The sequence below is a fragment of the Notothenia rossii genome (genome assembly GCF_949606895.1).
Source record: "Notothenia rossii genome assembly, chromosome: 10".
Classification (NCBI taxonomy): domain Eukaryota; kingdom Metazoa; phylum Chordata; class Actinopteri; order Perciformes; family Nototheniidae; genus Notothenia; species Notothenia rossii.
In genome coordinates this window covers 13,338,742-13,363,649 of record NC_136908.1, presented here as the reverse complement: position 1 = coordinate 13,363,649, position 24,908 = coordinate 13,338,742, and the positions used below count along the sequence as shown (strand labels likewise).

At 40.7% G+C, this 24,908-nt stretch overlaps 4 protein-coding genes across 6 annotated transcripts in view; 3 read left to right on the top strand and 1 right to left on the bottom strand.

The window, feature by feature from the left end:
* Window positions 1-195: 195 nt before the first annotated feature.
* Window positions 196-4,675, bottom strand: zcchc17 (zinc finger, CCHC domain containing 17). 2 transcript variants are annotated; one of them, XM_079655044.1, is made up of 7 exons: window positions 4,580-4,675; window positions 3,580-3,758; window positions 2,348-2,448; window positions 2,172-2,263; window positions 1,990-2,090; window positions 1,731-1,879; window positions 196-1,014 (listed from the first exon to the last, which is right to left on the bottom strand). In XM_079655044.1, the coding sequence occupies exons 2-7, from the start codon at window positions 3,716-3,718 to the stop codon at window positions 847-849; spliced, it is 750 nt and encodes a 249-aa protein (XP_079511170.1). In that variant the 5' UTR covers window positions 3,719-3,758; window positions 4,580-4,675; the 3' UTR covers window positions 196-846. The 2 variants fall into 2 exon arrangements, with proteins under 2 accessions (XP_079511170.1, XP_079511169.1); XM_079655043.1 differs by having other exon boundaries at window positions 4,575-4,636.
* Window positions 4,676-4,798: 123 nt separating this feature from the next.
* snrnp40 (small nuclear ribonucleoprotein 40 (U5)) lies at window positions 4,799-9,445 on the top strand. The gene is made up of 10 exons (XM_079655042.1): window positions 4,799-4,931; window positions 5,878-6,007; window positions 6,112-6,205; window positions 6,568-6,733; window positions 6,904-7,026; window positions 7,228-7,348; window positions 7,445-7,527; window positions 7,767-7,828; window positions 8,268-8,371; window positions 9,137-9,445. The coding sequence occupies exons 1-10, from the start codon at window positions 4,821-4,823 to the stop codon at window positions 9,184-9,186; spliced, it is 1,044 nt and encodes a 347-aa protein (XP_079511168.1). The 5' UTR covers window positions 4,799-4,820; the 3' UTR covers window positions 9,187-9,445.
* A 944-nt stretch (window positions 9,446-10,389) lies between these two features.
* Window positions 10,390-17,903, top strand: nkain1 (sodium/potassium transporting ATPase interacting 1; the record flags this gene model as incomplete). Of its 2 annotated transcripts, XM_079654213.1 has the most annotated exons (8): window positions 10,394-10,816; window positions 11,023-11,386; window positions 12,292-12,429; window positions 12,538-12,618; window positions 12,998-13,195; window positions 13,675-13,735; window positions 14,883-14,964; window positions 15,874-17,903. In XM_079654213.1, exons 2-8 carry the CDS (start codon window positions 11,309-11,311, stop codon window positions 15,881-15,883), a joined length of 648 nt encoding a protein of 215 aa, XP_079510339.1. In that variant the 5' UTR covers window positions 10,394-10,816; window positions 11,023-11,308. The 2 variants fall into 2 exon arrangements, with proteins under 2 accessions (XP_079510340.1, XP_079510339.1); XM_079654214.1 differs by lacking the exon at window positions 15,874-17,903 and having other exon boundaries at window positions 10,390-10,816; window positions 14,883-14,968.
* A 1,449-nt stretch (window positions 17,904-19,352) lies between these two features.
* pum1 (pumilio RNA-binding family member 1) overlaps window positions 19,353-24,908 on the top strand; it is a 31,298-nt gene continuing 25,742 nt past the window's right edge. Inside the window, 1 exon segment of the mRNA XM_079654211.1 lies at window positions 19,353-19,513. Coding sequence (XP_079510337.1) covers window positions 19,368-19,513 — 146 coding nt within the window. The 5' untranslated portion in view covers window positions 19,353-19,367.

The following is a 24,908-nucleotide window of genomic DNA, read 5'->3' as shown; positions in this document are numbered from 1 at the left end:
TTGACCTTGTTGGACATGACCTGACGTGTCAAACTATCAGCTCAATCATGACCTGACATTATTTGACCCCAGGGTGGAACAGACCCAACTTCCATTATCATGTTTGCGTGCGTGTGTTTTTTAGTCCCACATGGGCTTACTTAAAAACAGCAACGTTATGAGTTCAAGGGCAGAGAACAAAGACTTCAAAAGGCATTTTTTCTGTTTACAAATAAAAACAACTTTAATGGAGTTAACAGTTGACATGCAGGAAAACAGCTGTGTGTGTTGAAAGCTATACATAGACACACGTATGCTAATGGCCAATGAACTGAATACAGCTCCAGGATATAATCACAACCTGAGGATCCTGTCACACTCACATGTGCGGTATTACACGTCCTGTTTGTCTGTACTACTTCCTGTTTGTGTGTGGATTTCTCTGAGGGGGCTACTTTAAGAATTTTAAATCTAAGTCTGATGTAAAACAATATCTAGATTCCATGCGGGAAGCCGCTTGCAGCCATATTGGTTTCACTTATCCTGTTACATATAGTATGAGTACACTCCTCCCTCTGAGTGGGAGCCAGAGGTTACTTTAGGACAAGTGGGGCTTGTGATTTTGCAACCCTTTACCCTCTGGACATAATTAGATTGGAAATTTGATAGGAAGTCTGCAAGCTTTAAATAAGATGGGTTAACCCATATGGTCGAAGATATCTGTATTGAGCTGTAAGTGGAGGGATAAAAAAGAAAAAGATACATATCTGGCAGTCTGATGCCAACCACTTCCTCTTCTGCGTCTGTGTGATAGCTGCAGTGTGTGTGACTGAAGATATGTAAGTTGCGTACGTATGTGCGGCTGTCTCAGCTGTGTTTGTGTGATCTGTGTTTCTTGTGTTTCTTCTTCTTCTTGTCCTCTTTGTCGTGCTCGTGGCGTCTCTTCTTGGATTTGCATTCGTCACTGGTGCTGTTGCTGCTGTCGCTCCCTGACTCCTTCCTCTCCCTCTTCCTCTTCTTCTTCATTTTCTTCTCCTGGAGGATATAAATACAAGGAGAATGTAAGATTTGTGTTATATCGGAAGCATAATGTACAAAAGAATGTATCTCTATTTTTGTATATTCTCTCTGGTTGTACATATTGCCAATTTTGTATATTCAATGGGTTTTTGGTCTTCCTTTACCTTTCTTTATAGAGGACCCTTTATTTTTTTGCCCAACAGGTTCCACTGATTGACATGTGTTCTGCATTAGGGCCAATCAAATTATGTTTGTACTGCTGCATTCACTTGATATCTGTTCTTGCCTTGAAGGTCTCTGATCAAAGGATTTTTGCACAGATCTCATTTCAAAGATGTTTTCTTCAGTAAATGTGATCATCTGTAGCTAAGGTGCTTCATCTTAGTCGGATAAGGGGTGGGTGCCGTTTTATTTTCCTCCTATTATGTGGCAACAAAAGGATCTTGAGCATCGGCCATGCAGATATTATAAGCAACGAGACAGCCGGTTCAATTCCTCAAAACTCAGTCATAAAACATTTACTTTTCATTACATCAGCAGAAAAGCCACCACAGAGACAACATTTTTGCCGATTCTCAAGAAGCCGTCTTACATCTCTTACAGTCATGCATTGCCAATCAGAGACATGTGGGTTGTTGTGTCAGATGAGTCACAACCGAGAAATACAAAATGAAAGGAAAGTTCGGGGGGAAAAAGGAAGCGATGCAGGGCAGTAACTGTCAGGATTTTACCTTCTTTTTCTTTTTCTTTTTGTCTGAGTCTAGCTGTGGTGCAACAGCTGGGGTCAGCAGTGGTTGTTGCCGTGACGCTGCATCCTCCTCTTCAGGCACCAGAGCGTACTGCAAGCCCGGAGTGGAGAAACAGTCCTTTGTGAAGTGACCTGAAAAGGGTAACGATTTCCTTTATACTACGCACATTTAAAAAGTGATTTCAAGCGAATATTACGGTAGAAAAGTGAAAAAAAACATATGAAGTTTCTTTGTTTGTTACCTTTGCAGCCGCACTTTGAGCATGTTGTGTTGAGAACAGCTTCCAGTGTGATCCTGTTGCCTGTGTGATCTCTGAATTTCCTACGTCGCCTCTGATCTTGGCTGCAACCACAAACAGACAATGTTACAAGTCTGTGCACCCATGTTGAGACACAAAGATATTATAAAACCAAGAGCACTTACTCTCCGTTAACATTGTTTGGGTCCAAATCCTGTCCTGTTCCCTGATTGACAGCTTTCATTGAGAAGGACAACTTCACCTTGTCGCCTTGAATCTGGGAGATGGGGCACAAGTTATCAGTCTTTCTGCTCACTTCACTGACACAGAATGGTGTGTGTGTCTGTGTGTGTCTTCTTACCTCTCTCCCAATGACTTTAATCCAGATCTTTTCCCCCATATCGACAATCTCTGAGGCATTCTCAACCCTCGATGCTGACATCTCACTCACATGTACCAGGCCTGTATGTGCAATGCAAAACAAATGGTTTGGATGATGGATTTTTCACAGTAAACATTGCTTATATCGCCCTCCAGTGGTGGAAACGAACAGAAGGTATTTAGTATGACATGCAGGTCAAGGACAATTGTGACATCTTGATTCATCAATGTGTTCAACTTCTTAGCAACTCTTACCAACGGCAAACACTTTAACCCTTTACTGAAGAAGTTCATGTTCCCACTGTGTCACTATGCTAACATAGGACATTATACAATAATGCTTGCTCTATGTAACATATCCACATATTGCAGGACACTTTACAGCCTCTTTGTTTTATACAAAACAAAGCAGAACTGAATATCCATAGTGCAGTGCTTCTCAAAGTGTGGTCCGTGAGCGCCCCCTAGTGGTCCGTGAGTATATTGGTAAAATTTCACATTTGAAATAAATACATTTCAGTTTTCCGCACTCTCGCGGGAATATCTCCGCAATGAAGCGAGGTTAAGTTTCACTTTTGATTGCATGATATAGCCCAGAGCAACACATTCATCAGAAATGTTGCCACTTGTTTGTAACATTTTTTCAGACGATGTGTTTTTTGATATTTGTTGAGTTAGGTGGTCCACGAGTGTTTTTTTATTGGTTAAGTGGTCCTTGGTATGAAAAAGTTTGAGAAACACTGCCATAGTGCAATCGGAGGAGGAGTTTTGAAATAATGTTGAAATCCCAATCTAGTAGCAACATGTAGCTTAGGTGCCTTGAAGCCTCTTTTGCTATCTATTGCTGAGACAGCTCCATCAATCACTGACAGACACTTTGCAAAGAGGGCTGCTTATTGCTTCCTGTGTTCTTTCTGGTAACTGCATTGGTTTTGGCCCTGGCCAAAATCCCATGATGCAGTTGTTTTGCCTGGCAGCGGATGCAGGTAATTTATTATTGTGTATCTGCCACATCATGTTTCTTAGTTTTGTTTCTCATTATAGTTCTGCTTTCACCCATTGCAAGCTTTACAATATTCCCCTAAAGGTTTAATATTCTTATTTTTGTTGTCTGCTACTCACTCCTCTGTATTTGGTGGTATTTAAGCTTTTTAATGCACGTTATCTTCCAATTGTGAATATTTATATTAAAAGTCTATAACTTTTGCCCACCTTCCTTCTTGTAGCCTGGCAGTCTCACAAAGGCTCCGTATGTCTGCACAGAGACCACCTCTCCTTTGGAAATGCTGTGTAATGGTGGCAGACCCTCCAGTCCAGCAGGCTCGTGTGCCTGGCCATCACTGTCGGACATGTTCTCAGCAGACGGGGACAACAGGGATCAATCAGTAGATCTAGAAGATTGAGGGTTAAATAATTGAATTACTTGCGATGTCAAAAATATACGCGTGAATGTTCTTTTTGAAGATGAGGTTGTTTTAGTCCATATGAAGTCCTATACAACAATCCAAATCAAGTATTTTTTGGAGCAAGAGTTACAGAAAACACTCATTTTATTGATATAGATAAGACACTATTCCAGTGCATCTTTTAAACTACTCCATTATTTCAAACTAATAAACAATAATGGCATCTAATATGTTGTGTAAATCAAGCTGTGTAATAGGGACACTGTACTTTATTATAAAGTATTGTATACCTGTGGGCTAATATTTATAAATGGCTAAACAAAAAGTATATTAAATTGCATAAAATAACATGGTTAAAATTGTTTAAGAGTTATTTTAACACAAATGTAATTAAACGTCTTTTTAACACATCAATATAAAGACATTATAATTTAAAATATACAATGTTGTGTAGTTAACAAATATCCCTCTTTCTTATTTAGCATTAGAAAAACATTTCTGCTAAATTCTCTTAAATTGGGATACATAATAAGCAGACGCACTTCGGATATATTAAAAGACTACAGTACACATGCTTAACTTTACATCTGCTGTAACATAATAGCTTAGCTTGAAAAGTAGCAATGAGGCTAACGTTAGCTATCTAGATTAAAGCATTGTTTTAGCTAACACGATTATCCCGAGAACCAACAATAGGATAATCGGTCCGTACGCGATGTATAAATTCCTATCGATAATTGCATAGATAGTGTACAATGTATTTCTAATTTTGCAGAAAACATACAAATAAAATAGTGTTACCTTACGTCTTAGCAAAACTGGTTCAGATTAACATCCGGGGCAGGTCAGTTTACCAACAAGCCATGTGAACCAATCAGTGCAGTCGGTACAGGCCTCCACCAATCAAATGCATCATATGCACCGGAAGTAGTTTCCTGTTCTTCTTCGTTTTCGCTCGACGTCCCTCCGAAAAAGACGTCCATTCATTTTTTATAAACTCTAGCAATAACTCCAACGCTTTTGCCTTTTCTTGTTGACTGTCTCAGGATGATTGAACCCAAGAAGAGACCGGCGGACATGGCGATGGTTCCAGCCGCCGTGAAGCGGCCCCGGACAGAGCTGGTGGCGGCGGCGCAGTCCCAGCAACTCGTGGCCATGGTGCGTAGAGTAACTACAACCAAAGTCCTCATTTATATCTATCAGAGACAAACAACACTGAAACACATAATGAATTACTTCATTTATGAACTACATGTCATTTTAAGTGCACTAAGATTTGCTTTTAGGTGCATAAATTGAACTGTGGCTCGCTAAACCCCTACGCAGGAAAATAAAATAACATCACTGTGGTGTTTTTAATGTTCAGAAACAAGGCCTGGAAAAAACCGAAATAGACTTAAAATTCTTTATTGTTAATATATTTTGTTTTTTAGATGACAGATTAGTTACCAGGTCACATTTCCACATTTCGTTTGCACTCTACTGTGATAAACATAAATGTAACATTTGAACAACAAATTATTAGTTATAATAATCATGTAGAAAGAAATTATTCTAGTAAATGTAATGCACAATAAGTAGGCAGTTTATTAGCAAGATCTTGCTTAAACGAATGGAGTCTAATACAATACCCTTGCATTACATCCTACATTTGTGAAGGTTATAATGTTTATCTAAGTTGAAACTACTTTAGACAGCATCAAGACAAAAGCCATTAAAACTCGTGTTTACCTTAAATCCACTGAAATAAACATCAACTGTACAACTTAACCAATTACATATTATGGAAAACTATTGATGCTCAACATAGCACAGCCAATTATGAATCTTTGAGGTCAAAATTCATAGTATTAGCTAATACAAAAGCCTATGACACATGTCCTATTTGTTTTGTTACATAACTGGCCTGGAAAGTCTATGTAAGACAAAACTGTTTTTGAATAGCTTCAAATATATCTTTGTTTTTTTCTGTACTGAAATTTGTGATTACTCATTAATTGACACATGTTATGCTGAAAACATTTACAACTGTTAATTTATTATTGGGCTGTAATGCTGATGTTAAATTAATCATATATATTGACCTTTAATTAATCTCCCATAGGGTCCTCCACGGTCCTCCAGCTTGCAGGCTCCCATTATGCTGATGTCTGGTCACGAGGGCGAGGTCTACTGCTGCAAGTTTCACCCCAATGGATCCACGCTGGCCTCCTCGGGATTTGATAGGCTCATTTGTAAGATATTTAAAATCCTGAGGCTCACACGTCCTTGGTTAAACTTACAAACATATTTTAGTTACTGTGAAAAACGTGTTGTAAACTGTGTTTCTCTGCTGCAGTGATGTGGAATGTGTACGGAGATTGTGACAATTATGCCACGATGAAGGGCCACAGTGGAGCAGTGATGGAGCTGCACTACAACACAGATGGCAGGTAGGAACGATCACAGATTAAGTACATTTCTAAGATATATTCTAAAGCACAAAACAAAGTAACACACAACCCTTGAAACTTTTTTGAATGACGGTTGTCAGAATAAACACTATAGTTCAAGGGGGGATTTAATTCAATACAAGTCAACTTACTCCTTACCTTGCAAAACCACCTTCAAAGCTAAATTAACTATTTAATCTAGTTTTTGTAAACAATTGGACGTGATTACACACGTTCCATTTGTTAAATGTATCACTTGGCTTAGGTTACTGGCAAGAAATGTGTCAAATCCATGCATTTTAATTCATGGTCAATAAGGTGGATACATGTGTCAAACTGTGTTTTCTTGCTCTGTATTTCAGCATGCTGTTTTCAGCAAGCACAGACAAGACTGTAGGAGTGTGGGACAGTGAAACTGGAGAGAGAATCAAGCGCCTGAAGGGCCACACCTCCTTCGTTAACACCTGTTACCCAGCCCGTCGAGGGCCCCAACTCGTCTGTACCGGCAGTGATGACGGGACCGTCAAGGTATAATAATAAATTGTTGAATTGGATGATATTTCATTTCATTTTGATATCCTCTCTCACAAGTCTCATTAACAGATTCTTATTATGTGGTCTTTAATTTATCTCAAGTACTCCAGTCCATTTGATCAGGCTCCGGTTAATCTTCCTACATGTGTTTGTCACTGTTGTAGCTGTGGGACATCCGTAAGAAAGGGGCGATCCACACTTTCCAGAACACCTACCAGGTGCTCGCTGCAACATTCAATGACACCAGTGATCAGATCCTTTCAGGAGGCATCGACAATGACATCAAGGTACTGGCCTACAGCATACACAGAAAACTTGGGAATTGCAATTGCATGTGCTATAAGAAAATGTTTTAGTTTTTCCACTTGTCCCTGGATTTCAACCTCAATAAGGAAAATTGGTTATAATCTTTGTTCTTTACATATAGGCCTGTAATCTGTATGTTCTGCGGCTTGAACTCCGTCATCAGCTGTTTCTATGTTGTGCAGGTGTGGGACCTGAGGCAGAACAAGCTGATCTACAATATGCACGGCCACGGTGACTCAGTGACAGGACTCAGCCTGAGCTCTGAGGGATCATACCTTCTCTCAAACTCCATGGATAACACAGGTAAGATGTTTATTTGTATAACAACATAATTTTCTTAAGCTTATAAGAGTGTCATTGCAATGGCCAGATTTTGCTTTCTTTAATTCCTCTGTGTAGTGCGTATTTGGGATGTTCGACCATTTGCACCCAAGGAGAGATGTGTGAAGATTTTCCAGGGCAACGTTCACAACTTTGAGAAGGTAACATCAATAACTCTGACCTGTGTACTGACATGTTCTTCCACTGTTAATACCATTTGGGGGGTATATATATTGAGGAAAATACTTGAATAACAAATATTTTTTTTCCACCTAGCAACATCTATTTTTCTCTAAAAGGCATTGAAATATGTCACTTTTTTTACTTGCAATAAACAGCACATGATGCTCTTGTCCTTCTTATAACAATGCTGTTTCTAACATCTCTTCCTGTCTTTCAGAATTTGCTGAGGTGCTCCTGGTCTACTGACGGCAGTAAGATAGCTGCCGGCTCAGCCGACAGGTGAGAGGCAACACAAACAAACAAACTCCCATACACATAGACATTTGTATAATTGTCATTATTATTATTTTTGAGTACATTTACATGTATTTCTAGAGGTTGCGCTTATATTAAACTAACTTCAAGATAAGACATTAGCATGTACTAAACTCACTAGTGTAAATGTGCAGACTTATAATAATTACTTGAGGACAATTGGACTTGGGTCTCTCTTCCTAGCTTAGTATCCATCTTAGATTGCTGTCAAGCTGTAATGTTCTCGATGCAATTTGACTCTTTCAACTTCTTTTAATCCACCTTCAAGTTCAACAGCACAACTTGATACAACAACATAGCACATGATGTATTGTAACAAAAATATGAAAATCCTTCAGTGTCCAATGTCTCAGCTGTCTTAGTTAGGACTCATTCCAGCTGTTTTTCTTGTCTATGTTTATAGATTTGTGTACATCTGGGACACCACATCACGCAGAATCCTGTACAAGCTGCCGGGACATGCCGGCTCCGTCAACGAAGTCGCCTTTCACCCAGAGGAGCCTATAGGTGAGTCAGTCACTACTTTAGGATGCATTGACAACAACACGTTTTCCTTTTCAAATGCAAACTATATTTATCTAGGTGAGTTTTTAAGCACCGCTTCATTTATAATCTCTTTCCGAACTAACATACCTAAAAACTTAGAATCACATGACCATTTTGTTACACTGGGCATGTTAGAATAATAGTATTTCCTCTTGCACATGTAGGCGGTAGTAGCACTACATAATCCAGACTTTCACAACGACTGCTAGAATAGTCAACAAGGTGGACAGCCCCGGTAATTAATAATACATGTTGAATTGACAACATGTAGTCGATGGTAATGTTGTTAGTTTCCTTCAGGAAAAACGTAATGTTATGTCAGCTATGGAATCTGGAAAGCAGACGTTGTGGCCAATAAGTTCAGTCCGGCAGCGAGCGAGTTTCTGCATCATCATTTTCAAAAGTCTCAGCTTCAGCCCATCCAACGCAGTACTGACATTTTCAAACTAAAACGTTTTTATCAGCGTTTTCCGTAGTCTCTGTTTCAGGGTTACGAAAATGCAAGATATATGTGGACACTAGTTCTAAACAAAGCAAAGATTATGCATTTAAAAAAAGAAAACACAGTTCCTAATGTGGAATAGAGATGTTGAAAGACTTTGTGCAGTTGTCTTTTCACCCAACACATATTTTGTATGTGTGTATTTGTTCACCTAAGGCTTAGTTTCAGAACACAACTGACAATAAAAGTTGAATCATCTTTTTCCTCTTTGTCTCTATTCACAGTGCTGTCTGGCGCCAGTGATAAAAGGCTCTACATGGGAGAAATTCAGTAGGGAGTGTGGGAGTTGTTCACCTGGATGAGTGTGTGTCTGTGTGTGTGAGTGTCCTGCCTAAGAAGTGGATGGGTGGTATCCGACAGTGGGTTTGGAGTCTCTGTAATTTCATGTGCTTCAGCTTGTCAAAGAACAACCTCAGGACGCGTGTTTGAAGTTGATCACTGGTCAAAACAACCTCCACAGTGACTTGTTTTTTTTATTCTGAATTGTTTCTTTTTAATAAACTTGAGTATTCTGTAAAAACTGTTTGTGGGATTCATTTGTCATTGTGGGGCATTCCTGCGGTAACATTTTTTTTTTTTCCACCAAGGAGTTTATTAATTGTGTGTGTTTTATTTGTTTGTTGGCAGAATACAAACAAATCCTTGCCTGATTGCTGTTTTCAAAGCATGGGCCAACATTAGCAAAAATGTAGAGCTACATATAGAAAATGTTATTTAATATAATTCATCCAATTCTACTTCTAAAGAAAGCATTGTGCCTTTGCTCTGATATTACAATTACTTCACAGTGGTAATAATTAAATACTTCGACATTGAGGGCTTATAAATAAGTTGTTTGGTAAAAGACAACGTTTGAGTTGAAATGAAGCAGCAGGATATGGTTCACTTCTTACAGGTAACTGATATTTACAAGATTTAAAAATATCTATCTAGTTGTAATACATTAGGTCAGTTTAATTAGCACTGTGTATAATTTCTGGCATGTGACAGCTGTTTAATTGCACAATGAACATGGTTACTCAACTAAGTAGGGCTTTAAATGTGTGGGTCACTTCAGACAGCCTATTAGAAAGGGGCAAGGACAAGTTTGTTTGGCACCTTATAAAGCAAGGCAGTTCACAGTGCTTTGAGCTACATAAGGTGGAGATATTAACCGTTACAATATTTAACTCAAACAAAATGAGAAGTAGTTACGGTGCAGAGAAATTACAAAATGTTTTAACTGCTTACTCATTTTTATTTGAGAAAGCCTTATGCATAAGTAAACGAAAATGTGATAACTCGTTTTCCATTGATTGTCATATGGCCTTGTGATAACCGACTAAGCGTTAATTATCTGACTGTTCATATCTTAACTTTGTAAGACTATCGCACTGCTCGCCTCTCATGTTAAGTAGCTGGGATTAAACACGGCTGTTAATTATGTTTCTTCCGCTCTGAATAACCGCTGCCCGAGGAGACGAGCGGCGGGCTGCTCTCTGCTCGGGCGGGAGTGGGAGGCGATCACAGTTATTTTTCGGCTGTCTGAACCACCGCCACCAGCCCCCGTTTCTTTTGTGTTCGGTTTTTTTCCGAACGCCTCGCGGGGCTGCTGCTCGGCCACGCGCAGTCACGCACGCGGGTCTGCAGAATCCATGCAGCTCCTCCTCAAGGGGGTCGCGGTGACTGAGAGCCCCCACCCGCTCGTCTCTCTCTCTCACCCCCTCGTCTCTCTCTCTCTCTCCCCCCGGCTCCTCCTGCGCCTGCCCCGGCACCGATTGTTGACAAAAGACGCTGCGAGACGGAGCTCGGTGCCCGATGCTGGTGAACAGATCCGCCCAGTAACTAGTTCCAGTTACAGCAGACGGAGGTCGGGACGACGAGGTTTAAAGGGGGCACAAGGACTCTTCCTCTCCTAGAAAACCGTGAGTCACAACGGGCTGCTTTGTGTCCGTGTAGCCCAACGCTAGCCGTGTAGTAACACCGCGGGGTCGGTCCCCTCCTCCCCACCGCCCCCCCGTGTGATCGGGTATCATATGATGCTAATTTCTGTCTATATCCCGGGGCAGATTATGACAGCTTTCCGTCTCTCTTTGTGTCTTTGTGTCTTTGTGTGTCCCCTCTCCGGAAGGTGTGGCCGAGGTGATTCGGTTGTCGGTGGTGGTCGGACCGCAGCAGGCCGGTGTGAAGTGACGCCCCCCCCTCTTCTTCCTCTGCTCGTAATTGGCATATTTACTGACAACAAAAACAGCTGCCAAGATGGGTCACTCGCTGTGAGAAAAGGGCCACACCGAGGCTACAGGAGGAGGCGGCGGCCTTAGGCAGGTCTATACAGCCGGGAATGTTGTGAGCTGAGACCGCCAGGCAGTCTGGATCTGACCGGCGAGCCGTCCTTCCCCCGGAGCCTCCGGGGCTCCATGCCGCGTTCCGAGCCCTCCAAGATGGGGAAGTGCGACGGAAGATGCACGCTGCTGGTGATATGTTCACTGCAGTTGGTGAGTGTGTGTATACATATAGTGTGTGTGTGTGTGTGTTTGTTTGTTTTATTTGTCAAAGCTGCCTCTCTAATCACTCACTCACCATGATGATATAATTGGAGCAGCGTGCTACAGACACACGCACAACACATGCACATTGTAATACATTTCTGTCCAGCCTGTGTGTACAGTCACATTAAAAAAGCGTAGAGTTGCAGCTGCTGGGGTGCCATGCCACATTACAGGCGAGGGTGTGTGTGTGTCTTTGAAGTACGGTGGGGGGGTGCTTTGGTGTCAGGGCATGTTTGTATGTCTGTAGTAGAGGGAGGGGTGATAGCCCCATTCTGGCAAAAAAAACATGTGAATGTTGAGATGGGACAAGGAGGCCCTGTTCACCATCTGGCCTCCATTCTGGAGTTAAAGTTAGCTATGTCTTGTGGCTACAAATAGCTTGACTATCCCTCTAAAACATAATAAGTATGTAATAATGTGAGATGGTATCAGCTATTTCTCTAGTGAGAATGATGGAGCACAGCAGTGTGAGGGCTAGTTATCCCGGCTATTGTTTGCTGTGCTGATGAGTTGTGGGGAGGCAGGGGGATTCGCTCAACCCATAGATCCTCATTAGTTTGGGGGTGCTTTTAGGGGGTTGCTCCTCTTTTACAGTCACTGGACTGGCTGGTGCTCCAGGCAGTTACCATGGAAACAACTGCGGCAGACGTGTGTGTGTGTGTGTGTGTGTGTGTGTGTGTGTGTGTGTGTGTGTGTGTGTGTGTGTGTGTGTGTGTGTGTGTGTGTGTGTGTGTGTGTGTGTGTGTGTGTGTGTGTGTGTGTGTGTGTGTGTGTGTGTGTGTGTGTGTGTGTGTGTGTGTGTGTGATGTCTTTTTTCTAATGTGTGCGTGACCCCTCCCACTGTCCCATAGGTGGCAGCCCTTCAGAGGCAGGTGTTTGATTTTATGGGCTATCAATGGGCCCCCATCCTGGCCAACTTCCTGCACATTATGGCCGTCATCCTGGGCATGTTTGGCACCGTGCAGTTTCGCTTCAGATACCTTATCTTTGTGAGTATTTCCCCCCCCCCCCCCTTCCAAAGATGCACAAAGCTATTGTTTACTTTAAATTGATATTGCATGAGTGTGCAGAAAGTGATCCCTGTATCTGATTGGCAGTATGCAGTATGGCTGGTCCTTTGGGTGGGCTGGAACTCGTTCATTATCTGTTTCTACCTGGAGGTTGGAAACCTGTCACAGGTGAGTTCAGTCGTTCTGATTGTGTAACGCAATATTTGCTTTATTCCATCTGTCTACAGTTAGATTATTACTTAGTTACACAAGATTATTTTCATGGTCAAGAGATACCATTTGGAAGACTTAGAAATATCAGAAAATACTCAACAAATTCCATCCCAGTTTCTCAAAGTCCTAGGTCTTTCAATGTTTGAAAAAGTTGTGTTTTGTTTGTACAAAAAATCCAGAGATATTCAGTTTAATATGATATTAAACAGAGTAAAGAAGAAATAAAAATACACTGTTAAAATATATCCATATTAGTTAATCACTCAACCATGAGCATAACCCTTATCTGTAGCCATGTTTTTATATATGTGTATGTGTGTGTGCACATGTTCAGGACAGGGACTTTCTCATGACGTTCAACACATCCCTTCATCGCTCGTGGTGGATGGAGCATGGTCCTGGTTGCCTGGTGACGCCCGTGCTGGACTCCAACATGGCCCCTGACGACCACCATGTCATCACTGTGTCTGGGTGTCTCCTCGACTACCAATACATAGAGGTTTTGAGTTCAGCCTTTCAGGTCCTATTGGCTGTACGTATCACACATACGCACACACATACAAAGTCTTGAAAGTTTTCAAAATGTTTCATTTAAAACGTTATGTTTGTCCAAAGATAGGGAAATGCTTGAATTTGAATGCTGTCCTACAGAAATGCTGGATTTTTGCATCCTCACAATCACTCATGTAAAGCAAAAATGTTGCTAGCATCCTGCACCTGATGACTCAATTAAATCGAACCTACTAGACTTTTATTTTTGCAATAGCCTTTATGTATTCATTTGAGATGTGATGACCAAAGTTCCATCAATGGTTTAGGTACCTTGAAATTGGTTGAAAAATGCTTTTAAGAAGCTTTACCAATTTTACCCTGTAAAATTACTACATTTTCTAAACATTGTTTAACAGTATTTTTTGTTTGCTGACCCTTATTTGACACACACTTTAGTCAGCAGTGACTCAGTCTGTACAACAGCAGTCATTTAATTGCAGCCTCTCTCTTCTCTAACAGCTCTTTGGCTTTGTCTACGCCTGCTACGTGAGCAAAGTCTTCCAGGATGACGAGGACAGCTGTGAGTGCTCTTATCTTCTCCTAAAAGCTTGTTGATCCTCTTCCAGCGCCTTGCTCAGCCGATCAGGTTTACTTGTGTCATAGCTCATTGTCTTCTCCTGCCGGCTCATGCTGAGCTAAATCACAGCAGAGAATTCCCTCTCGGGGATCTGACCGCTTTATCTGTGGGAATATTAGAGATATCTGTGGGAAGATTCAAGGAGTCTGTCTGCTGGCATGTGCTTGTCTCTGCCATCTGTGTGTCTGAATGCTTAATCTCCTCCTGGTGCTCACATCAATGTTTCACTTAATGAAGTAAATGAGGTCCTTTAGTTACAATACGACATATGCATTTCCTGTAAAAGGAAGTGTCATGCTATGCCAGCCTGTCATGTCCAAACAGCACGCTTTGTCAGAATAATATGCACGTGAAAACAAAGTGCTGATGGGAAAAGATGATGATAAGAGCATGCAATGTAACGGCTGATGCTGGATTCTTGAAGTTCACACACACATAGTATTTAATAGTTCTATATAGAAATGTTGTCATGGTTTTGGTTGTAATCAAAATAAAATAAAAATATTTGATGTTTTTCACATTTTTAACTAAGAAATACATTCAAAATAACTCACAGATAGGAAAACAGTTATATTAACCATAACATAAACACATGTTTAGGAAAAGCAGCCCTTTGGATTGTTTTCTTTAAAAAAAAATGGTGTTCTGCAGTGTTTTGCTTCATAAACTCAGAACATTCTTTCTTCAACATTTTGAAGAAGCAATTACAACTATACAAAAACATCACAGGATTAATATTATTATTAAAATGTCACATCACGCATCACAAACCAGATCACTCACTTATGGTCTAAATCTCCACTGATGCAGAACATCCGGGACAATTTTCTCTTTGAGCTGCCACCACATATATTTGTTCCTTCCACATTGATCTGGAAAGATTAGAACAATGTATCAGTGACATAGAAGCAGTGAGACGGTATCTGTGCAGATTCTGATGTCAGAGTGTATTACAGTGATATAAAGGTGTTGTTCATCAATAGGTTTTCCGGTCAAAATAGAATCTGATCTGTGAAACCAACACCTGGTCAAAAAACAAATACATATTTAAGGGAAAGTGTAATGATGTCATTTCTTTCTCTTTTTTTAGTTGATTTCATCGGTGGCTTTGACTCGTACGGCTACCAGCCTCCTCAGAAGTCTTCCCATCTGCAACTGCAGCCTCTCTACACGTGAGTTACAGATATAACATGCTCTATTTTAATATACTTTGTTGTCATATACCTTGTTCTCCTTCTTTTTTATCTTATTGTTACAGCTCTGTGTTACTCTAAATGTTTAGTGTTTGAGTCCCTCACTAAGATTAAAAACCACTGTAGCTTAAACCAAGATATGTACAGACTTTTAGTCCCTAGATTAGATCAGGTTTGTATTTCAATTAAGTTTAAAATACTGCATTTGTTCCTCAAGGGGAAATTCCAGACAATAAACAGAAATACACCAAAAAATAGTAAACATACTATGAGGTATTTGGAGAAAGAGTATCTAACACAGGTCAAAGGGTTAAAGGTCAAAAATGATGTTTACCAGTCTATATAAAAAGGAATTTCATTTCTATTTTACAATTCTATCGGCTTTTGTACCAAATCAAACATCCGCCTTTTTGTCTTGCGTATAGACGATTTCAAATGAATTCCTGATGTCTGCAGCTTACAGTAGTTATTAAGGACATGTGTTGGGTCTTTGTTGATATTATATTATTTCTCTTGCCTTGCTCAGTATTAAGCTTCACTCAGGATATTTGTATTTTGCCAATCCATTTAGAACTGATGCTAACCACACCTTGCAGTCAGGTCTTGTCGTCAAGACAAACAGATGGTAACGAACCAATTAATGCGTAGCTAAATCACTTAACTGCAATATTCTGGGAAAATAAATGTTACAGCCTAGGCCAAGAACACTGCAAAAAACTCCCTCCAGATCCACAGAAGCCTTATGTTTTTCTCGTGACGAGTAAATCAAACTTTATTGTGTAAAATCAGTGGAATCCCCCTTTCCTGCACATATATCAAAGTACAGTATACGTTACATTGATTTGTAACACTGTGTCTCTCACTGATCTCATCCTCTCTGCATCCCAGGGCTGGTTAACCGTTGGTAGCACCCCCTTCAGGCCTTACCCTGACGGTGTCACTGTGGATGGAAAGCGGCGGTGCCTCAATACACTCACTGTGTGTCACAGTTTACCGGAAGAATGGACTTACCCCACTCGGAGGGAGAGACATCTGTGCGTGAATGCATGTGTGCTTGTGTCAGAGAAAGAGAAATACAGCCCTGAATAGAATGTACAGAACTCAGGGAAGAACCAGCATGCCAGGTGGTGTGATAAGATGAAGGAGGAAGAAGAAGAGGAGGTACAGATAACAAGAGCTGGGGAAACCTCTGTCAATTTACCGAGGACACACTTCACTAAACTGCCAGCTCTCAACACTCTCACAACTGTGTGTATGTTTGTGTGTGATTGTGTAACACCACAGGACTAGCTGGTACTTTGTGGTTGCACCCTGGACTCTTACCACTCGGTGTCCTGTGACTTTTTTTGGGTCCTTATTTGTGTGTGTGTGTGTGAAGGGGGGATTGGGCGGGTATGTGGGTGGGGTCACATAATAAAAAGAGGCACGGCTCGTACCTATTGTCGTATTAGAACGTGGTGATGTCGAACTAGAGCAGTCTTACGATTCCCATTCCCAAAGCCATCTTTACCTCCTGTGTTGTTAAAACCACTGATAACACTCAAGATTTTAACATTACCCACCTGGTCTGCTGCGGAAGTGAAACAGAGCAGGTGGAGCCGAGAGGATAGACTGCTTAAAGGATCAGGCTGGTGATATTTCATACATTTTATTATTGACCAAAACCAACAGATCCGTTCATCACTCTCTCAAATGTTTAAAACGTTCTCAGCTTGTGGCTCTTTGGACCAAGCTCTTGTTCTTGGAGGAAGTGTTGAAGCGTTGTTGATTTTTTTATTTATCAGTTAATCTGGTTGCCTTTTAGCTATTTTTTAGTGTACTAGTTATATCGTTTTTGTACGCACAAACTTTCTCCGCCTTCCTTTTTTAAGGAAGTAATTTATTCGCCAAAAAAGAGAAAACGCACAATAAACAAGGTCATAGACACTATTATTTTTTTGTTTGTTGGATATAGCCATAATATTGTTATCAAGTTGTTATTATTATCGTGAAGTCATAATATCGTGGATCCCGATTTAAGCGCACATTTGTTTGGTACTATTTACAGCTGCGAGTGTGCTGCACTGCTGAGTATTTACAGCAGCAGGACTCAGTTCAAAATAAACTACAGTGCCTAGATTCATCAGAATGAAGGAACATATCACCGAGTGCAACAGTGTGGCTCATTGATGTAATTTTAAATATTCTTTTTTAAAAGTTATGTTACAACAATGGATCACAGAGGAATGAGATATACCAGGCTCTGACTTCTAGTCAATGGGATAATGTCATGGTTGGTTTTGGTGTTTTAATGCGATTGGTTGACAATGAGATAAACACAAAATATCACCAGACTTATCCTTTAAAGTTCAGCAAAAAATCCAGCCAAATGTCCTTTGGCAGGATATTTAGTTTTCAGGAAAATAAACTCAGCCTACTGTACATGTAATGCTGAAGCTAAGGGATGCAGATGGCTTTGGGATCAGGCATTAGTGTGTCTATTTGGGGGGGAGCAGTGGGGATACTGTGCATGTAAATAACCAGCCAATGATTGTTTTGTTGGTTACATTTAGAAAGGGGGGGTTGCATTAGGGGGCGGGTAGGTCTTGGGGAAGATTGGTACACATAAAAGTTTTGTCTTCATACCTGTTTCTCTTGTTCCCCCTTTTTTGATAACGTCATGCTTCCCTCTTTGATCCCGACTGCAGCAAATTCTCTCAATCTTTTTCAAAAACGACATTCACCTCTGCAACTCATTCACTGATTTCCACAGAAGAACGGCCATAAAGTAGACCAGAGAGAAACATAACGTCATGGTCAAGTGTTATCGTAATTTTAATTGAACGCACAAAGGAGAACATGGGGACAGGTATGAGGTGAAGCCCTTATTTGGTGTAGGGAGAAGTTTTAAATAATAAAAATACACTTTCTACGTTAAATATGACTTTTGTTGTCATCTGTAGACACACATTCAAATAAGTGCTTTTATTCCTTTTGATTACATTATTTTAATATTTGGATTAAGGTGCACAGAATGACATGTTTGCTGGATTAGTTTGGTTAGTTTCTATAAACTGATATTGTATAATGAGGATTTGATATGTTGTAAATTTATATTGATGCGTTTTTCGACTTTAAAAAAAATCAACTTTCATCTTAATTTGTCCACATAGGCCCTAAGGGAAATTGGTTTTGCAGCACAGTGTAACATAAACCTAAAAGACCCACATTAGAAAATAGCACTTTGATATCATAAAGGGATTTAGTTTATTCTTGCAGTCATAAAAAGTGAGCTCACCGTAGCTCTTTCATTTAAGTTCCTCTTAAATGGTAATAATTCAACGCTAGAAATTTAGATTTTATGTTCCTAATCATTTCAAAGAAAGATCATTATTGTATTGTTTTCTTCTTGGTTTATGATTATACAAGGCCCTGTAGCTATAAAAAGTGCAATCCTTTACAGTAAGTACTTTACTACAGATGACCGTGGTAATTCAAGTTTAATTTGCTTAAACGATTTTTTTATTTAATAAACAAAACAAATCAACCACAACATAAAACTAAAACAATGAGCCTGTGTAAGTGGCATTGGGCAGATAGGTGATTTTGTTGTTGTGAATTGTGAGGTGCAAGACAAAAGATTTATCCTGGATCCACTTTTATGTAAGTACCAAAAGTACCAAATGTAGGCTACTTTATAACTTTAATTTTATTGTCGAACTACACTTCAGGCTATTCAATCCAGTATGACTGGACCACGTATGTATTTTTAATCAGCCTACCCTTAACATTTCCATATGATTACCATAGATTATTTTTTACTGGGCTGCTATCATCTTTTTGTATTACGTCACCCACTTACCGGTTTAGTGTAGTCTATTTACCCCAGTCTGCAGACTAGGGGTTGTTAGTGGCACCTTACCAAAGACCCAAAAAAGGGTATTTTGTTGTTATTTAGGCCACAAACCATCCTCTCACATTCCGCAGGTGCAGCAGAGCATCTTGCAGCCGCTCACTGCTGACCGTGTGGCGCAGCACGTTGCCATGGCTGCCAAGCTCCCCGTTACCGTAGAGACCCCGGTAGACGCTGTGTCCAACCCCCGATAATAAAATCACATAATATCCACATGTAAAGTGGATATTAGCATTTCTATTTACCGTAAGAACCACTAAAACACTATGGTAATATACATATAATAATAACATGTTTTTGTTATTTTTGTAGTTTATTTTAGTGACCAATCACACAGACGACTGTGTGGCAAATGCTCTTTTTTTTTTTAAAGCTCTTTTTTTGTGTAATGATAAAAATATGAATGAAAAAAATCTAAATGCAAAATAAACACAGAACATAACAAAGGACCGGTCCCGGTATGGCCCTCCCTCCCCTCCCGGTTGGCGCAATGAACCGCACGCTCTCTCTCATCCCTTCCCGTCATGCAGCGCTCTCGCCTGCTCCTCCGTTGAGCGGCCATGTTGTCGGAGTGAAAGCCTGGGGTGTAAGAGAGACACTGGGGCCGAAATCCGCGTCCATCCTCCCTCTCCGCCGGTGAGTACCCCCTGTTACCCGGTCGCGATACATAGGGGGATTATTTATCCATGCATTGGTGCCGGTATTGTTGCAATGGTGGTTCAGGGAGGGGGTAACAAGTAGTATTTGGTGTGGGAGTAACGGCTACCTCTCTTTCTGCTGCCTGCTTCTTTCCTCCCGTTGTGTCGGTCTTCCGCTCCAGACAGCAGCTCTCGGGCCTTTGTTAGCATCCGCGTCACGGGGGACCTGTGGGGCTGCAGGCTCGGCAGACAGGTAGACATCCCCGGGTGTCTATTAAAAACAACACGGGGATGTTAGGGCACCAATGCCGACGTTGAAAACATTGTATAGAGCCCGTATTTGGTCACCGGTTCGAGCTTGTTTCGGGAGGCCGTGTTATTGTTGGTAGACATGGGCATTGAACCCTTCATAACAGGTCCTGAGACTGTGGGTAAGGGGGGGCGGATGCATGAAAAGGAAACCCCGGTAACCGTGAAGAAACCTTTATTAAGTATGCTTTTACATTTGGATGTGTCATGTCTGTCAGGAGGGAAATGTTTAGTCTCAGACACCTCACGTTATCTGCTGCTAGCTGCAGGTTAACTGCTCGTATTGTCACACCCCTGTCTGTGCCCGGTATCCGGTGCATTGATCCCCGGTATTGAATAATGATTAACCCAGTTAGACTGTGGAACACCGTGCATGCTTCGGTGTGCTAAGTTAGAACTTGTAGCTTTACAAGCCGTGTGCGTTTTGCTTTGAGGAAAGGCAGTGTTGTGGATTTCCGGGTGTTCTGATCTCAAGCTGTAGCTGACCAGAGGTGGAAGAAGTACTCATATTTTGCACTAAAGTAAAAGTAGAAATACCACAGTCTAGGAATACTGTTATAAATAAAAGGCCTGTATTGCAAATACAAATAGTACAAAAGTATTGACATCAAAATACTTTATTAATTTGAACTACTTTGTATACTGCAGGTTAGGTTGGGTTGTGGATTTACTCCAGGTGTAACTCAAGTCTAATTTAAGTGTTGATTATATTTCACATCATTTAACAAAATCTGCAAAGTAAAAGTACACGATTTTCCTCTGGATTGTAGTGGGGTAGTTACAAATTGGCAACACATTGAAATACTCAAATAAAGTAGAAGTCCACCCAAATTGTACTTAAGTACAGTACTTGAGTACATCTACTTAGTTACTTTACACCACTTGCAGCAGAGGAATACAGAGCTAACATTTCCTTGTTTCTCAATGAAAAGTGGAGCTGCAAAAAAAGCATGAGTACCTATGTGAATGATCACTTGGCTGGCTGGTTTGTTTTATGTTTTGAGACTGGTCAGCTCCTGAGGCCTGTACGAAGCCGGATTTTCACTTAGCAAGCTAACTAAAGGGAAAACTCTGGGTTTCCGGTCCTACGACGCTGGTTCACTTCTTACCGGGCTAGATCTCCATGGTAACAAATGCTGAACGGCTAACCTGAGGGGTATACTACAAAGCAGGATTTTTGTTTAGCAAGATAACTTCTGGGATTTCCGGGACTACGAAGCTGGTTCACTTTTTAGCGGGCTAAATCTCCATGCTGACTTATACTGGTACCTAGTCTGTGCTCCGAAGCAGGATAGGTTCCAGGATAAGAGATCAACTCAGCGAAAGCACCATGCCTGCTGACCAATCAGAGCTCAGTGTGCAGAGGAAATAGTTTAAACTGCCGTTGCAGGAAAGACGGCCGGCCAAAATCACCAACTGTGTGAACGTGAAAATGAATAGAATATCACCTCCCATCTTCAGAGCAATCGGACTATTATAACTATTATTATACTATTATTTTAAGAAAGCTTAATTAAATATCTGCCACAACATAAGTAACCAGATCAAAGTAACATTACGTAGCCTACAGTCCGCGGCACTGTGAGTGCAGAAGTCGATGTGTCCCATTATCATTCATATCATATCATAATGTATCATATATCTCCTTATCTGAGTCAGCCGAGCCGTATCTGGCCGTACAACACTCACAGTGTCAAATACTGTATGCAGAAGTATTATTTTAAGGAACACAGTAAGTTGACGAAACACTCGAGTCAAATGTAATTAAAGTCAGATCCATTCGTGTCTTAGACGGGGCAGTGATATCATAAACCTGTTAATGTATGCATTCAAACACTTTTTCTTTTACCAGCTGTATTCACCTTGCAGGTGCAACTATGTTGCTTTTATCCTGGATAAAGTGTCATGTCATGGATGTTTAAAGTTTAACTTCTTCATATTTGTCTAATATTATAGTTGACTTTTCATTCAGGAAGTATGAAGCTGCGCTGTCAGTACGCTTCTCCATGTTTGTGATTGTTCGAATGCTCCAGATACCACCACTTTTATGTGAACGCGCACCTAACTAGATAGGACATGGCTGGCTTGAGCGAACGAGTTGATGGCCAGCGTTGTAGGACAGTTTAGCGAGAGCGGCTTGGTTTTGGATTAAGTCAACCGGGTAACTCAAAACATATCCAAGATAGGTTGAACTAGAGTCGTAGTATACCCCTCCTGCTCCGGAGCAGGTTTGGTTCCAGGATAAGAGCTCAACTCAGTGAAAGCACCGCCTGCTGACCAATCAGAGCTCAGTGTGCAGAGTTTAAAGCTATCAAGTCATATTACAGGATAAAGGAAATACAGAAAAAATGCCGTTGCAGGAAAGATGGCCGGCAAAATTCAACTGACTGTGAACGTGAAAATAAATAGAATATCACCTCCCATCTTCAGAGCAATCTGACTAATATAAAATTAGCGTTAAGAAAGCTTACTTAACTATCTGCCACAACATAAGTAACCGGATCAAAGTAACATTACGTACAGTCCGCGGCACTGTGAGTACGTCGATGTGTCATTCATGTCATATCACATCAAAATGTACCATATATTTCCTTATCTGAGTCAGCTTCTTGAGCCGTATCTGGTCGTGCAACACTTACGTAGCGTCCACACGGTGGCGTGCGTTGAAGCTTGCCTTTGAGCTTGTCTGAAACTCGACCAACAACCAATCGCATGAATCTCCCGCCCCGGACACAAGCACGCAGTTTGATTCGCTAGAGCTTGTACTGGCATATGATTTGATTGGCTGAGGCTTCCGTCAAAGCTTCAAAAGTTGAACATTTCTCAACTTTTGAAGCGAGCAAAGGGAAGCAACGCTCCCACAAAGCATGACATCACCCCATTCAAAGTGAATGGGCAGAAGCATTGAAGCTTCAACGCACGCCGCCGTGTGGACGGGCCGTTACAGTGTCACATACTGTATGCAGAAGTATTATTTTAAGCAACACATTAAGTTGAAGAAACACTCGAGTCAAATGTAATTAAAGTCAGATCCACTCGTGTCTTAGACGGGGCAGTGATATCATAAACCTGTTAATGTATGCATTCAAACACTTTTTCTTTTAACAGCTGTATTCACCTTGCAGGTGCAACTATGTTGCTTTTATTCTGGAGAAAGTGTCATGTCATGGATGTTTAAAGTTTAACGTCTTCATATTTGTCTAATAATATAGTTGACTTTTCATTCAGGAAGTATGACGCGCTGCGATGTCAGTACGCTTCTCCATGTTTGTGATTGTTCGAATGCTCCAAATACCACCCCTTACATGTGAACGCGTACCTAACTAGATAGGGCTAAGCTGGCTTGAGTTAACGAGTTGATAACCAGCGTCGTAGGACCGTTTAGCGAGAGCGCGTTTGTTTTGGATTAGGTAAGCCAGGTAACTCAAACATATCCAGGTTATGTTGAACCGGCTTCGTCTTGCAGGCCTCTGGTTGTTGTCTTTCTGGAGGTGGTGTATGTTGCACAGTGGTTTCAGCAGACTCCAGAGAAAGCTGCATGCTTCGATTATTCACCGTCAGGCTCGGTGTGAGAAGAAGTGCTTGTGATTTGCTCATGGCCTGTAGGGACACTAATGTGAAACTTCTAATTTTAACAGAGATTAGAGTTTGTTGGATAAGGAATGGTTGTAAAATAACCACCAAACTGTGAGGACCCTGCATCCACATAACATATTTCTTTGGTTTCTCATTGCTCAGTTAACAACGATCTGTCTAACAGCCTTTACCCAGGTTAAATGACAGGGCCCCTCCGACCTTCTCCTCAAGTTTGTCTCAATTTCTTGGCAAATAAAGTCAGTAATCTCTCTTGTGCGAAACCTACTGAAGAGTTCTCATTTACACAATACACTTAGCTGCCAGTTGTTCAGGTACATTTATCCCAACTCATGTTAAATGTATTACAAGTAATTCTTAAGAGGGGTGTTGAGTTCAACTTTATAATTTTGAAGGATGTTTGTGGTGCTTATGCATTCGGTTTTGTTCTTGATGAAAGAGATACTGAGTATATGCACCTGTGGTAGTCTTAAATATCTGCTGTAACATTGTGAACTTCTACTATAAACATTAATCTGCAGCCCTCTCTCACCTAAAGCCATGCAGCTTTGGTTTACATAATGACCAACTTGCTGTGGATAGAAGACCTTGAACCAGAGAAGGGTAACAAAATTGAACCTTTCATACAAGACATGCAGCTGAATGGGCTTTACATTTAAAAACAGGTCACGCCTTGTTAAAATGAATACAAGTAAAGTTTGCATGTAGCAGAGAAAGAAAGATGAACCAATACAAAATCTTTTAAAAGCAGAAAAGAAAATTATATTTGCAGTTTTGCTGGAACTTGACTTTCAATGAAATTCTGTTGTTTTGGGTCCCGCCACATACAGAAATTTAGTAAAATGTACAGTATGTCATGCTGACTGCAGACGGGCATGTTGGCCATTAATAAACCTGCCTCCTGGTCCGGCTTGTAAAGTGAGTCCTGGGTTTATATCTGTATCTGTTGATCCCAGCACTCTTGTTGTAATTATCAGCAATTAAGTAGCTTTAATGGTAAATTGCCTCTTTGTCTCAAGAATGTAAGACTTACTGTATGATTCATTTTAGTGCTGTCTCTTACGTGGCTGAAACCTATAAACCTAATGAAGCAATTAAACTAAACTAATTTGATTATGTACTTTACATTATTTTTCATTAGCGCTGTGCTTCAGAGTTATATGTAGGTCTACATTCAAAATGGACATTACATCAGTTGCCTAAGCTAACTACATTTTCAACCAAATAAGAACTGTTATTATAATGTTTTTTTTATTAAAAATTATCCTGCCGGCCGAAATTAAATCCACCAAGGGCCTGATTTGAGTTTGACACGTGGCCTAGGGTAAGAAATATCTGTATTCTTCAAAAGCACTTTTGGGGACCAACAATTTACATTACTCAATATGGTGCACTGTCCTGTATACACCCAGTTACAGCTGATGAAAACAAGGTACCTGTTAGCATTTTGTGCAAAAAATATTCATATATTTGTTTCTTTCCACCTGTTC